The sequence below is a fragment of the Pinus tabuliformis genome, chromosome 1_2, assembly GCF_031772625.1.
Source record: "Pinus tabuliformis cultivar Carrire ecotype Pingquan chromosome 1_2, CPIR1, whole genome shotgun sequence".
NCBI classification, from domain to species: Eukaryota; Viridiplantae; Streptophyta; class Pinopsida; order Pinales; family Pinaceae; genus Pinus; species Pinus tabuliformis.
The window spans coordinates 1,343,985,328-1,343,997,418 of record NC_142298.1 but is presented as its reverse complement, the minus strand read 5'-3'; the positions used below and the strand labels follow the sequence as shown (position 1 = coordinate 1,343,997,418).

The following is a 12,091-nucleotide window of genomic DNA, read 5'->3' as shown; positions in this document are numbered from 1 at the left end:
CAAAGGTACTATGTTATTTTTGTTGATGCTTTTCTCATAGATGTTGGATCTACTTCATGCAGAAGTAGGATCAAACCTTCACAAGGTTTTGTGAGTTCAAAGCCTTGGTTGAGAAAGAATTTGGAAAGAAAATAAGGTCGTTGCAAAGCGACAATGGTGGAGAGTATGTCTCTCAATAGTTTAAAGACTTATGTGCAGTAGAAGGAGTTAAACGGGAGTTGACGACACCCCATAATCCACAGCATAATGGGGTGGCCGAAAGGAAGAACAAAACAATTGTGGGAGCAGCTCGGGTGATGCTGCATGACCAAGGCCTACCACTTCATTTATGGGCTGAGACATGCAATACAACAATATACTTGTAGAATAGAAGCCTGCATCGTTTATTGGGAATGAAGACACTAGAGGAGGCTCTTTCCAGGAAGAGACCAGACATGAGTCACTTCAAGATTTTTGGCTCATCAGTATTTTTCCATGTCACCAAAGATGTCTGGAAGAAGCTAGAGCCAACAACTGAGTTGGAGATACTTGTGGGGTACACTGATACACCACAAAACTATCAGGTGTTCTTGCCTACCAGTGAGAGGATAGTGGTATGCAGAGATATGAAGTTCAATGAGCAGAAGGCCATGCGAGTTTACCTTGAGAGGGAGCTCAAGTTGCATGCAAAGGAGGGATTTTTGTTTCCTTAAGAGGAGGAACCTCAAACTGATGTGAAGCAGTCACATGCAGAGAATCCATGAGCGGAGACATCCATTCATGCAGAGTTTTCCAGAGATGGGTAGAAATGCTCAAGGGAAGCTGATAGATTGATGATGGATGTGAGAGAGAATGTGGGATAGCCATTTTCTCAGTGCAGACAGAGGAGGTCACCTGAGCGGTACACTAGTTACATGGCCCTGGTTGGGGAATGTATAGAGAACGAACCATCTTCCTTTGAGGAAGAAGTGTAGCAACTAGTCTGGGTTGATGCTATGGTGGAGGAGTATGACTCCATAGTTTGTAACAGTGTTTGGGATGTTGTTCCAAGACTGGAGGACAATTCAATGGTGAGTTCTCGATGGCTTTACAAGGTAAAGCAAGTAGCTGATGGTAGTGTTGAGAAACATAAGGCAAGGTTTGTTGCCTGTGATTTCTCACAGATCGAGGGCATCGACCATGATGATACTTTTACTCTTATAGCAAGGCACTCATCTATCAGATCGATGTTGGCACTATCAGCACATATGGGTTGGAATATCCATCAGATGGATGTGAAGATTGTGTTCCTTAATGGCAAGATTGAGGAAGAGGTGTACATAGAGAAACCGGAAGGATTTGAGGCCTTCGATCGTGAGTCGAATGTGTGCTAACTCAAGAGAGCTTTGTACGGGCTGAAACAAGCACCTCATGCTTGGTACACCAGGATTGATAGCTATTTCACCGGGTTGGGCTTCACAAAGAGTGAAGCGGATGTGAACTTTTACCACATCATGGTAGAAGGTAAACCATTGATCATTGTTCTTTATGTTGATGATCTGATATTGACAGGTTATGATCAGTTGATCAAGTCTTGTGAGGACCTTGCAAGAGAGTTTGAGATGAAATACATGGGTCTCATGCACTACTTTCTAGGCATGGAAGTGTGGCAGAAGGATGGGGAAGTGTTTGTGTCTCAAGGCAAGTATGCTAATGAAATACTTAGGAGATTCCACATGAATAAGTGCAAGCCCATGCAGACTTCTCTAGCAGGTAACTGAAGGAAGGAGGATGCTACTTCAAGTGAGGTAGTAGCTACTATTGTTTATCGATAGCTTGTGGGTTCATTGATGTATTTAGGGAACACACGACCAGATTTTTGCTTTGCGGTGAACCAAGTCAAGCTATGGTTCAGCCTACCAAGCTGTTTTGGAAGGTAGCAAAGCATGTGCTGAGATACCTCAGAGGCACATCTCAGTATGGATTATGGTACAGATGGATAGAGGGAGTGAAGTTTCAAGGCTTCACAGATGCATATTGGGCTGGGAGTCCATCAGATTGGAATAACACTTCAGGAAGAATTTTCAACCTTGGTTCAACTATAGTTTCTTGGTACAATAAGAAACAGAGGTCAGTTGCACTTAGCTCAGCAGAGGCTGAATACATGGGTTCTATTCAGTCAGCATGCAAGGCCATTTGGATGTGGAAAATTCTAGTTGGATTGTTTTATCAGAGGTTGGATCCTGTGATCTATTGCGATAATCAGAGTTGTATCAAACTCTCTGAGAATCCAGTATTTCATGATATGTCCAAGCACATCGATATTCGGTATTATCATGTTCAAGATTGTGTGATGAAGAGGATCATGTTGTTGCAGTATGTTTCGAACGAGGAGCAGGATGCAAATATTTTGACTAAGGCATTGTCAAAATGAAAATTCAAGTTCCACAGAGATAGGATTGAGGTGGCAGATAATCCCTTTCTTGTTGAAATGGAGTGTTGAAAATAGCAACAAGAAATGCTAAATATATAAGTTCTAAAAATAGCATTGCTATAAATAACATTTCAGGATACATTCCAATTTTTGTTAGTCCCTGAACTAAAATTGAGAATTAAAATTCGAATTTGATCTTAGAAGCTGTTTGTAAAATAATTAAGTAATTCATCTTGAGTTAATTAGTTGGAGAAAATCAAACATGAAGTCTATGTGAAGACATGCAACAGTTATCCATTTGATTGAGGAAGTTATCCATTAATTAAGGAGATCAGGATGAGTTGTACTTGGAGTTGTAATTAGTTAGCTCAGTTAATTGAGTTAAGTCGAGTTAGATTAGTTCCAACAGTTTGTGGAACTGATTGTGAGTTCAGTTAGTTAATGCAGGCATGCATGTAACTAGTGTACTTCAGATAACTGAATATTCTCTCATAAATAACTCATTCATGTCAGTTCAGTCAGAGACCCAGTTGAGATCAAAGGATGGGACAGTATACTATTAGTTGCAGGAATATTCCATTGAGGATATCTCATTCATGCAGAAGGAATTCATTCCTTGAGGATTGTGCAGTTATTTCTGAGTTTGGGAGTTGTGTGAGAGGTAAATTCACACAGGTGGCAGCCAGAGGACCCAGGAGAAACTGCGCAAGGAAATAGGAGGCTTGCAGGACTGAAGGAAGGCATATGTTGTGTCTACTCTATTTTTGAGAAACATTAAGGGATTGTACTGAGAGCTGGATAGCTTGTGAGCTAAAGCTTTGTGTAATGCGGAGATATTTCCACTTGTATAATAATACAGATAGCGGGGTTTTTAGCTGTGGCTTTCCTCAGAGTATTCTTCTGTGTTCATGTGTGATTGATTTCTCATTCTCATATGTGTTCTATTTGATCTTGCTCAAAATTGATTAAGCTTCCACAATTTTGTTTGTAGAAGTAGATCAAGTATTTTGCTTTAGTATATTGCATTATCAGGTGATCTACAGTGAGAATTTCTACAACACCAGCACGTGATATGTCAAGGTCAAAAATCCAAGTAATTATTTACTTTAACATTTAAAATATTTTCTTGCCTTCAATCTAATAAGTTCAATAAACAAAAATACAAAACCATTTTTGGTTTATGTCTCTTCTAGATTTGTTTCTTCAATCAGTCACAAGCACAAGCACATCTTAGTATGTTACATGTATCATATTTATGTTAACTGTCCACATTTGTTTCTTCAATTGACCATAGAACTTAGCCTTGCAGCCAGGTATTCGACATGCTCTCTTCACATATAGAATTGAGCATTTCTCACTTGAAAATATTGAATGACGATATTCCCACATAGCCAAAGTTGAGGAAGGATATTTGTTTGATGTTATGCAAATATTCCCACGGAACCAAAGTCGAGGGGAAATAGTTATTTTACCTTACATATACTTCTAATTCTAGATTTCATCTAACTCCATTCCCTTAAAAAGTATAATATTGTTATTTAAACATAAGATTAATCTTTCTTTTGTTCATTAGAGGACCCTTAATTATTCCCATTGTTCTCTATGATTTAATTCTCGGGTGGAGCATTCAAGAGAATGATACCCATGATGAAATGGCAGATGTGTCCAAAGGGAAGGAATTGTACATCTACAACATAGAAGAAAATAAGTCGGGCATAAAAATGTTTTTCTTTTCTGGTTTAGCCTAGAGAAACTCTGGGTTAAAAACTACCTCCATGCTTGTTAGGAACCTACATAGGCACCTAAATTCTCCCTGTGGATTGGAAGGTCAAAAACCAATCCCTTATAAATATTTTAGCTATAATGGTATAATGAATAATGATTTCTTTAATAAAAATTTTGGTGCTTCAGGGAAATCTGAGTTAAAATGCTCCTGAAAGGATGCAATCAAACAACTCTAAGAAAAAGGTAGTAATCAAGTGATGAGGCTAAATTGGAGGCAGGGTCGATTTGTTGTTGAAAGAATATTTAGCTGAAAGGTAATTGTTAGAAAATTTTTACGAGGCAAAGGAGAGGAGTCTCACTCGTTGCGACAAGGAAATCACAACTAATCTTAGGTTGTGTTTTGGAAATCACAACTACACATAGGCTTAATAAAACACATAATTAATAAAACAAAGTAAAACATAAAAGGTTGCGGTAAATCTATTTGTCAAAGATTAATTACATATGTCATCTGTCATCTGAATTATAAGTTAAAACTTTGTAAATTCAATGCTTTAAAGTTACTCTTGAATCTTTACATGTTTGGCAACGACAACCTCCTTTAGCTTTACTTTCTCATACATGAAAGCCTCCTTCAGCTCTCCTACTACCTCACTCATGCTGGGCCTCCAAGATGATGTATGCTCAACACAATTTAGCGCTATTTTGGCAACAATAGTGATTGATTTCATTTCATATTTTCCATCCATCTCCTTGTCTATGATTTTCACCATTTTTTCAGGGGTTTCATTGATCTCCACGTAGTCTTTCAGCTGTGATGACGTGCAAATATAATTATTCGTACACGCACTTAAAATGAAAGTCTATGTATGGATGATTAATTACAAATAAATTCCTTACCCATGTCAAGAGATCCCTTTCTTCCTCAGGTAGAGTCACATCGATGGGATTTCTCCCACATATAATTTCTAATAAAACCACACCAAAACTGTATACATCGCTCTTTTGAGTGAACTGTCCAGTAAAAATATACCTGTAAGAATGTCCAACAATAAAAGTGAAATTGCCGTTTCTCTTAATAATTAATCGAATTCCTGGGGCATCAAAAATAATATTTCGAAGAGAAATGCAAGGTATATGTGTCATTTACTCTGGATCCACGTATCCCAAAGTTCCTTTCACTGTATCCTCGATAGGAGCCTTCCGATCCATTGTCATCTTCGACAAACTGAAATTGCCTAATTTTCCATTCAAATCGCTGTCGAGGAGGATGTTTGAAGTTTTCACATCCCTGTGAATTATCATTGGAATACAACATACGTGCAGGTATTGCAGGGCTTCAATCAGAAACAGACGAGGAATATGGTTAATCACGATTTCTCTTATTTAGTTCTATTCAAATACATAAAATTAAACAGCGTTTACACTACAAAAAATGTAGTGTGAAAAACATTATTTATTTAAATTACCCTCAGCCACATCGATTGCTATTTTGAGCCTGCTTCTCCAATTTAGTTTGAAAAGTCCTGCGGTCTGACCTGAAAGACAAATTTATAATTAAATGTATACTGTTTTTGTTGCAATATCAAACCAACCCAACAATATCCCTCCTTTAAAGACGTATTTACCATAAAGACGGTCCTTTAAAGGCCCTTGAGACGTGTACTCGTAGATAAGCATAGGCTGTTCGGGTTTAGCAAAACAGTAACCCAGTAGAGACACCAAGTTCTTATGATGGACTCTAGAAAGCAGATCCACCTGTTAACAAAGTGAATCTGTATACATCAATTTTACTATGTTCACACATATTTTCTTCTTAATTGCGAGAGAAGCGAAATGATTCGGAAATTGGAATTACCTCAGTCAAGAACTCCTGAAAGCTGTCTCTTGTATTCAGTGAAAACATTTTTATTGCTATCTCTTTTCCGTCCGGCAGTTTACCAAGGAACAGCATTCCAAAGACACCAGACCCAATCTGGTGACTAAAGTTTTGTGTGGCTTCCACAATCTGGTGTAGGGTAAAAACCATCGAGTCGTCTGTAAAATTGGCAAAGTATGAAAGCACCGTCTTACTTAGCTTCATATGGGGAATTCCCACTATATGTTCATAAAAAAATAAGTTCTTGACCTTCATTGTATAGTTTTTCCCCGTTTTTATTTTTTTCTTCTCCTCGTGTTTTTCCCCACATGGAACATTGAACATCTGAATTTAAATTCTAACCTTTATTGAGAAGCAGCTTTTCGCTGAATTTTTCCCGGGTACGCTGCTTTGCCCTGAATTTCTCCCAATATACGGTAATACCCGCCATCATCACTAAAGTCCTGAAAAACTACTTAAGTTAAACCCTTAACAACCCAAACGGTGGATTCTTTAATTCTTAGCCCTCTCAGGTTTTGCTCACGATCTTCTATTTACTTTCCTATAGTTCTGATACCAATGGGTTGAAAAGAAATAAAGGAAAACACAAAAATTGACACACACAAATAATATGAGCTTGATCAACCAAAACTTGATTCTAACAATGAATTCGGTGAGGAATATTTATACTTAACTAACTCTCTTAAATTTAACCAACTTTAACATGCTGGAGTCATTACAATTTCTAACCATTCCCAAAATAACACCCACTTTGTTCTTCCCTAAATTATTTCTGGTTTGCGGAATACAATCCCCGCCCTTATACATACAGATAAGGATTTCCAGAGTATCTGCAACACACCAAATGAGGGATTTTCACTGTAATCGTGAACCTCCTGCAGTAAGATTTTATAAACTTTCAACCGTTTAGGTATTACTGTTGTACCGGGCATTCCTTGCTTTGCTGGTAACAAAAATATTAAATAAAAAACATAACTTGAACATTTGATAATGGAAATTGTTCTGAATACAAATAAATGTTATATTGCTCAATTCAATGAAAGCTTGTCGAAAACGTATGCACGAATTATACAGGTGAAACAATTGTTCCATATAAACCTGCGATAATAGTAAAGAGATTGTAATATTATATTTAGTGATTAAAATTCCCTTCAGAGAATATAAATAGGTATAAACATGGAACTCTTTAGGGTTTCTGAGATCAATACCCAGTCTGGAAAATTAGCACTGAAGTTGTTGTTTTGAAGATGTATGCACAACAAGCGAACCGATCCGCAGCAGTTTTCTGTTTAAAATGTCTATCAAGACAGAATTTGTCTAAAGAAGAAACACCCGGAGAGAGCTTATTTCCAGAAGAAACGCTTACAATTTGTGCAACAGGCTTAAACTGGAAAAGTCTGAAGGGAGAAATCTGGCAAAGGTCCGATCTGACTGACTAATTGCCAGTAATCGATGCAAGCCCTGTGGAAAATAAGAGTACAATCAGGTATAACCAATCGCTGAAGCAAATCGACTAATTTTATGTCTCATAGAAAAACTACATTCATTTTATTATTGCACCTCACAAGCTTAAGTATTCTTATAATTGTTATTCATAATTATTGATTATCTTTTATAATTTATAATTATTTTATAATTTATAATTATATTTATAAATTAGAATATCTACTTTTATATATCGATATATATAAATAATAATTTCAAAATAATATAGCTTATTATTATATTTAATATTTATAATATTTAGGAACAATTACCAATCACATTTATAAATTTGAAATGCACAACATATTTATATTAATTCAAATTCAAATAATTGCATTAAAAAATTATATATTTTATATTATTGCAGGTCACATTTATAGTTTTTTTTTCATCATTACTATTTATATTTATAAGTTTGAAAAAATTATTATATATATGAATGGCAGATTGGCAAATAATTGAGCAGAGAGACTCACTTTACAGCTGAGTATAGTGTGTAATTCTGTCAGTCCATCATCAAAGTTAAAATTTTACTATATCTGCCTAAATTAAATTAAACCCCAAAACTAAACAACCTTATTAAATTTATAATTTATTTTCTCAATTAACAAAAACAAATCATTTTAAAAAATTAAAAGATCAATAATCAAATCACCAATGATTAATTAACAAAAACAAATCATTTTGAAAAAATAAAAAATTAAAAAATCAATAATCAAATCACCAACGATTAATTAACAAAAACAAATCATTTTGAAAAAATTAAAAACTAAAAAATCAATAATCAAATCACCGACGATTTCCCGTCAAATTTTATTCCTTTGTGCCAACTAACATTCAAGCGATGAAATATGGGGCCATCGTTCCTTGTTCTTCGTGTAAACCAAAAGTTTATCACGGATTTTATGATTTCGATGAAGAAACCGTTCACTTTCATGTGACTTGAGCATTTGCCTGTGAAATCGATCATGCTCGTGAGCTCGCTTTTATCCTGAAATATGGATTAGGATAAAATATGGATTAATATAGTGTTGCTAATTTATTTTAATTGAATTATTTTGTTGGTGATTTGTATAGGGATAGATTTTAAGCATTTCACTTTTATTAAATGTTATTAAGAGACTTAGTAGATTTATTACATGTCACCAAGGAGGTATGGGCACTATAACCTAGTGAAGCATGACCCAGGTTAAATGGGCAAGTACTCGTGGGTCTTAGTGGGTTATATACCGAGCCGGGTCACTCGCATAGAATTTGCATTTAAGATCCAAACTTTGCTCATACCTTATAGAACTCATCTACCCGTATAAGACCTGCTGGTATTCTATAGGACCTGTATAGAACCTGTCGAGTCTCAAAAGGCACAAAATGTTCAATTCTTTTATTTTATTTTTTATTTTTTTTTTCTTTTTTGGAAATGCGGTGATCTATCTGTTGCATTCCAATTAGACTTATACCATCTAGTTCTTTCAAATATTTACTTACTTGAGGTAAACATCCCACCACTACCAATGGCTTCTTTGCAACTCTACACTTGTGAATCAAGGTCTCCATGGCTTATTGACTGAGTGACTTCACTGTGCATTTGTTCTAAAAGCATATAGTTATTCACCTTGTGTGTACCATCCATGTCCATAGTCCTTGAAACCCCCCTGAATTCTAACCAAAGATTTTCAATTTCCTTTTGTTATAATTCTTTTAATATTTGTATAGTAATGCACTTGTATCTACCAGCCAATGGGCTTTATTTCTTTGCACCACCACCTTCTTGGAAAGGAAATTACCTCTTTGGAAGAAAGTTACATGCTTGCTAAATGTGAGTTATGCTCCAAAATAAAGTGAGGGATCAAGAATGATCCTTTGACTCAAAATAGTTTCAGAGGTGGGTGTACACTCTTTTCTATTACGGTGCAATTTTGGCCATACCCGTCACACAATTGAATGACCTTTAAGCTTGCATTATTGGGGTCACACATCCTATTTGCTAGCATGCTTTTTACACATGAGTTTGACTTAGATTTAGAGTAGAGTTTTCTTTTACTGTGTTCTTTGGTGGTAGATGCATTCCTGCGTTCCTTTTATAGTTGTTGATGGATGTTAACTTATTTTGGTCAATTTTGGACATTAATCAAATTTCAATTTTTGTACATCTTGCATACATTTTTCTCAAATTCCCTCCTAAATTTTGTAGAAAAGTGTCAATCTAACCTTCCTCCTTTGAACTAGGTTTAATTTCCCCTATCTAGTATCAACATCTTCTCTCTAAACTTCATCACTACTTTATCTTTCACCTACTTGGTGAATTTTGGCAGTTTATGAACTTTATTCATTTCCTGTTGTGATGGTTTTGGTGGTAGCCCCTCATCTTATTTTTGCTTCTACAAGCCCCCTTGTATGTGCTTATTTTGAAGAATGTAATCTCTAGGTCCTTCAACCTAGTTTCATCTTTAGTGGTGAAGAATGTATTCTCTAGTCCCTTTGACCTAGTTTCATCACTGTGAATGTAATATCTAGTCCCTTTTGTGCTTAAAAGTTACCATATTTTAACGTTTTTTTGTATTTTGACGAGTCTTATAAGGGTCATTCCTAAGTCTTATACGAGTTGATGAGTCAATTCCCTGACGAGTGTTATATGAGTACGAGTCGTCCAACATTGCTACAACACAGGGGATTTTGCGACAATATTTGAGACAATTTTTGGGTAAATTGTCTTAACTCTAGACAAAAATAAAAAATTCTATATTGTCTTAAATGTTGTCTTTAAGCGAGCATCTTAAATTATTGTCTTTATAGAGACAATAAAGAATTATATTCAAAGACAATACAATATCACTTTTGCTTCTTTGGAGACGATATTAAAAAATGAATCCACAAAAATATCACACCATTGAAATAAATCAATATAAAAAGTATTTAATTAAAAATAAAATACAATATCATTGATTAATTCATGTTATGGCACAGTGGAATTGAACCACCAACCTCTTTATTATAAGGCAAGTGTTTTGCCGTTGAACTAACGCCCTTTAAAGAATTATGTGATGATATAGGCATTGATTTAAAAAAAATGCTTGATACATAATGACATAATATTTATAAAATCTATAATTGCACAACCCCTATTTTTAACTTAATAAAAAATAATTCAATAGAGTTATATCAACATCACACCCATGTGGCATGACCTACACAACAATAATTACAATCAAATTAATCTAGTAATACAAAAAAACAGTAACTAGAATTAGCACAAGCTGTTAAAATCTTGCCACAACTATTGAATGGTTTATATTTAGTGTGTTTCCACTGTTGATCTCTTTCTCTAGTTCCTCTTTGTCCACACCATTGGTGAAAATATTATATTGAAAAAAGATAAGAAAGGAAATTTTCTGCAACTTGGTAAAGCAAGGAAAATCTTTAAAATGATTATCTTTGAAATCTGGCTAACAAAAGAAATCAACAATGACACGTCTACACAATCTAGATTGCATATTTCATATAAAAAAAATTCACCTCAAACTCAAAATACCATTTTTAAAGGACATCCCCAGATGAAGCATTAGCATGTCAATTTATAGGAAATTTGGAGAAGGTTCTAGCCATTTTAAATCATGTTCTATTGTTCATTTGCTTATATATAAATGAGGCAAATGTCCAAAGAGAAGAGAAGAAAATCTTAGGATTTTATCACATGCTTAAAGAAACTCTTAGATCAGCCCAAAAAAAACCAAAACAAAAGAAGGATCAATTGGGGAAAAAGGGGAACCCAATGAGGAGTGGACAGGTGGGTTATTGGCACGAAAATGACCAACAAGGCTCTATTGTAGTCTAGCAATACATCGACATTTTCACCTTACTCGGACGGCAAGGAGTCTCAGCCGAGGCATGCCACAACTGAAGTTAGATGGAGCAGGAGGGGTATCGAGGAAATGTAAATAACATACAAAAATAGCTCATCACACTCAATTCGTTGTATTATCTAAGGTTATCATTTTGCTCACGCCATCGCAGTAAACTACCTAGTTATTGATCATTCATTTAAAATTTTAATGGCCCATCAAGAACACAATAATACAATAAGGAACCCAAAATGCTTCTTTCGTTAACTGGAATATAAGAGAGTACATGATAGAATATAAAAGGCTCGAGGCCTGTTCATCAAATATTGAAAGAGTACTTTTCATAGAACACAACTGACAAGAATGGACATAAGTAGGGTCGAAGACAGTCCTAACTCTTCTGTCACCAATCCGACTCTCAGGATCCTATCCTTGCTCACCAACTTCATCACCAACTTCCTCATGATCTCTTTTGCTTTTATCCTTTGTTCTACATTCCCACTGCCAGTTTCATTCGGTTGAAGCTGCCCTCACCTGCATTCTATTTCCCTTGCTCAGCTGCTTCTGTACTCTTCCGCCACATTATCACAACTTCCCGTTCACTCCCAGTTCCTGTCCCTTTCCTTTGGCTGTCAACTCCGCAACCCAAACTGTTGTCCCCGCCCCATGTTCTTGAACTTCTTCCCACGAAAATCCAAAATGAAGGCCCTAACAGGCGCTAACTACTGTTCTTTGACTCATCCCCAAGTTAATCTATCTTTAGTGTTGTCA

General features: G+C 35.6%; 1 protein-coding gene across 1 annotated transcript; it reads right to left on the bottom strand.

The window, feature by feature from the left end:
- Nucleotides 1-4,578: 4,578 nt before the first annotated feature.
- Nucleotides 4,579-7,424, bottom strand: LOC149211203 (putative LRR receptor-like serine/threonine-protein kinase At5g48740). Its single transcript, XM_089396959.1, has 10 exons — nucleotides 7,363-7,424; nucleotides 7,205-7,281; nucleotides 6,806-6,871; nucleotides 6,339-6,439; nucleotides 5,976-6,154; nucleotides 5,746-5,875; nucleotides 5,587-5,655; nucleotides 5,268-5,454; nucleotides 5,018-5,150; nucleotides 4,579-4,929 (listed from the first exon to the last, which is right to left on the bottom strand). Exons 4-10 carry the CDS (start codon nucleotides 6,427-6,429, stop codon nucleotides 4,678-4,680), a joined length of 1,041 nt encoding a protein of 346 aa, XP_089253085.1. The 5' UTR covers nucleotides 6,430-6,439; nucleotides 6,806-6,871; nucleotides 7,205-7,281; nucleotides 7,363-7,424; the 3' UTR covers nucleotides 4,579-4,677.
- Between the last annotated feature and the right edge of the window lie 4,667 nt (nucleotides 7,425-12,091).

What these genes read in the sequence shown, in the direction of transcription:
- LOC149211203 (XM_089396959.1), bottom strand. Translation starts at nt 6,429, where the DNA reads ATGATGGCGGGTATTACCGTATATTGGGAGAAATTCAGGGCAAAGCAG. An exon ending in AAAGCTGCTTCTCAATAAAG is followed by an intron (nt 6,155 to 6,338) that starts GTTAGAATTTAA and finishes CCAATTTTACAG; the next exon opens with ACGACTCGATGGTTTTTACC. An exon ending in AAAGGGATCTCTTGACATGG is followed by an intron (nt 4,930 to 5,017) that starts GTAAGGAATTTA and finishes ACGTCATCACAG; the next exon opens with CTGAAAGACTACGTGGAGAT.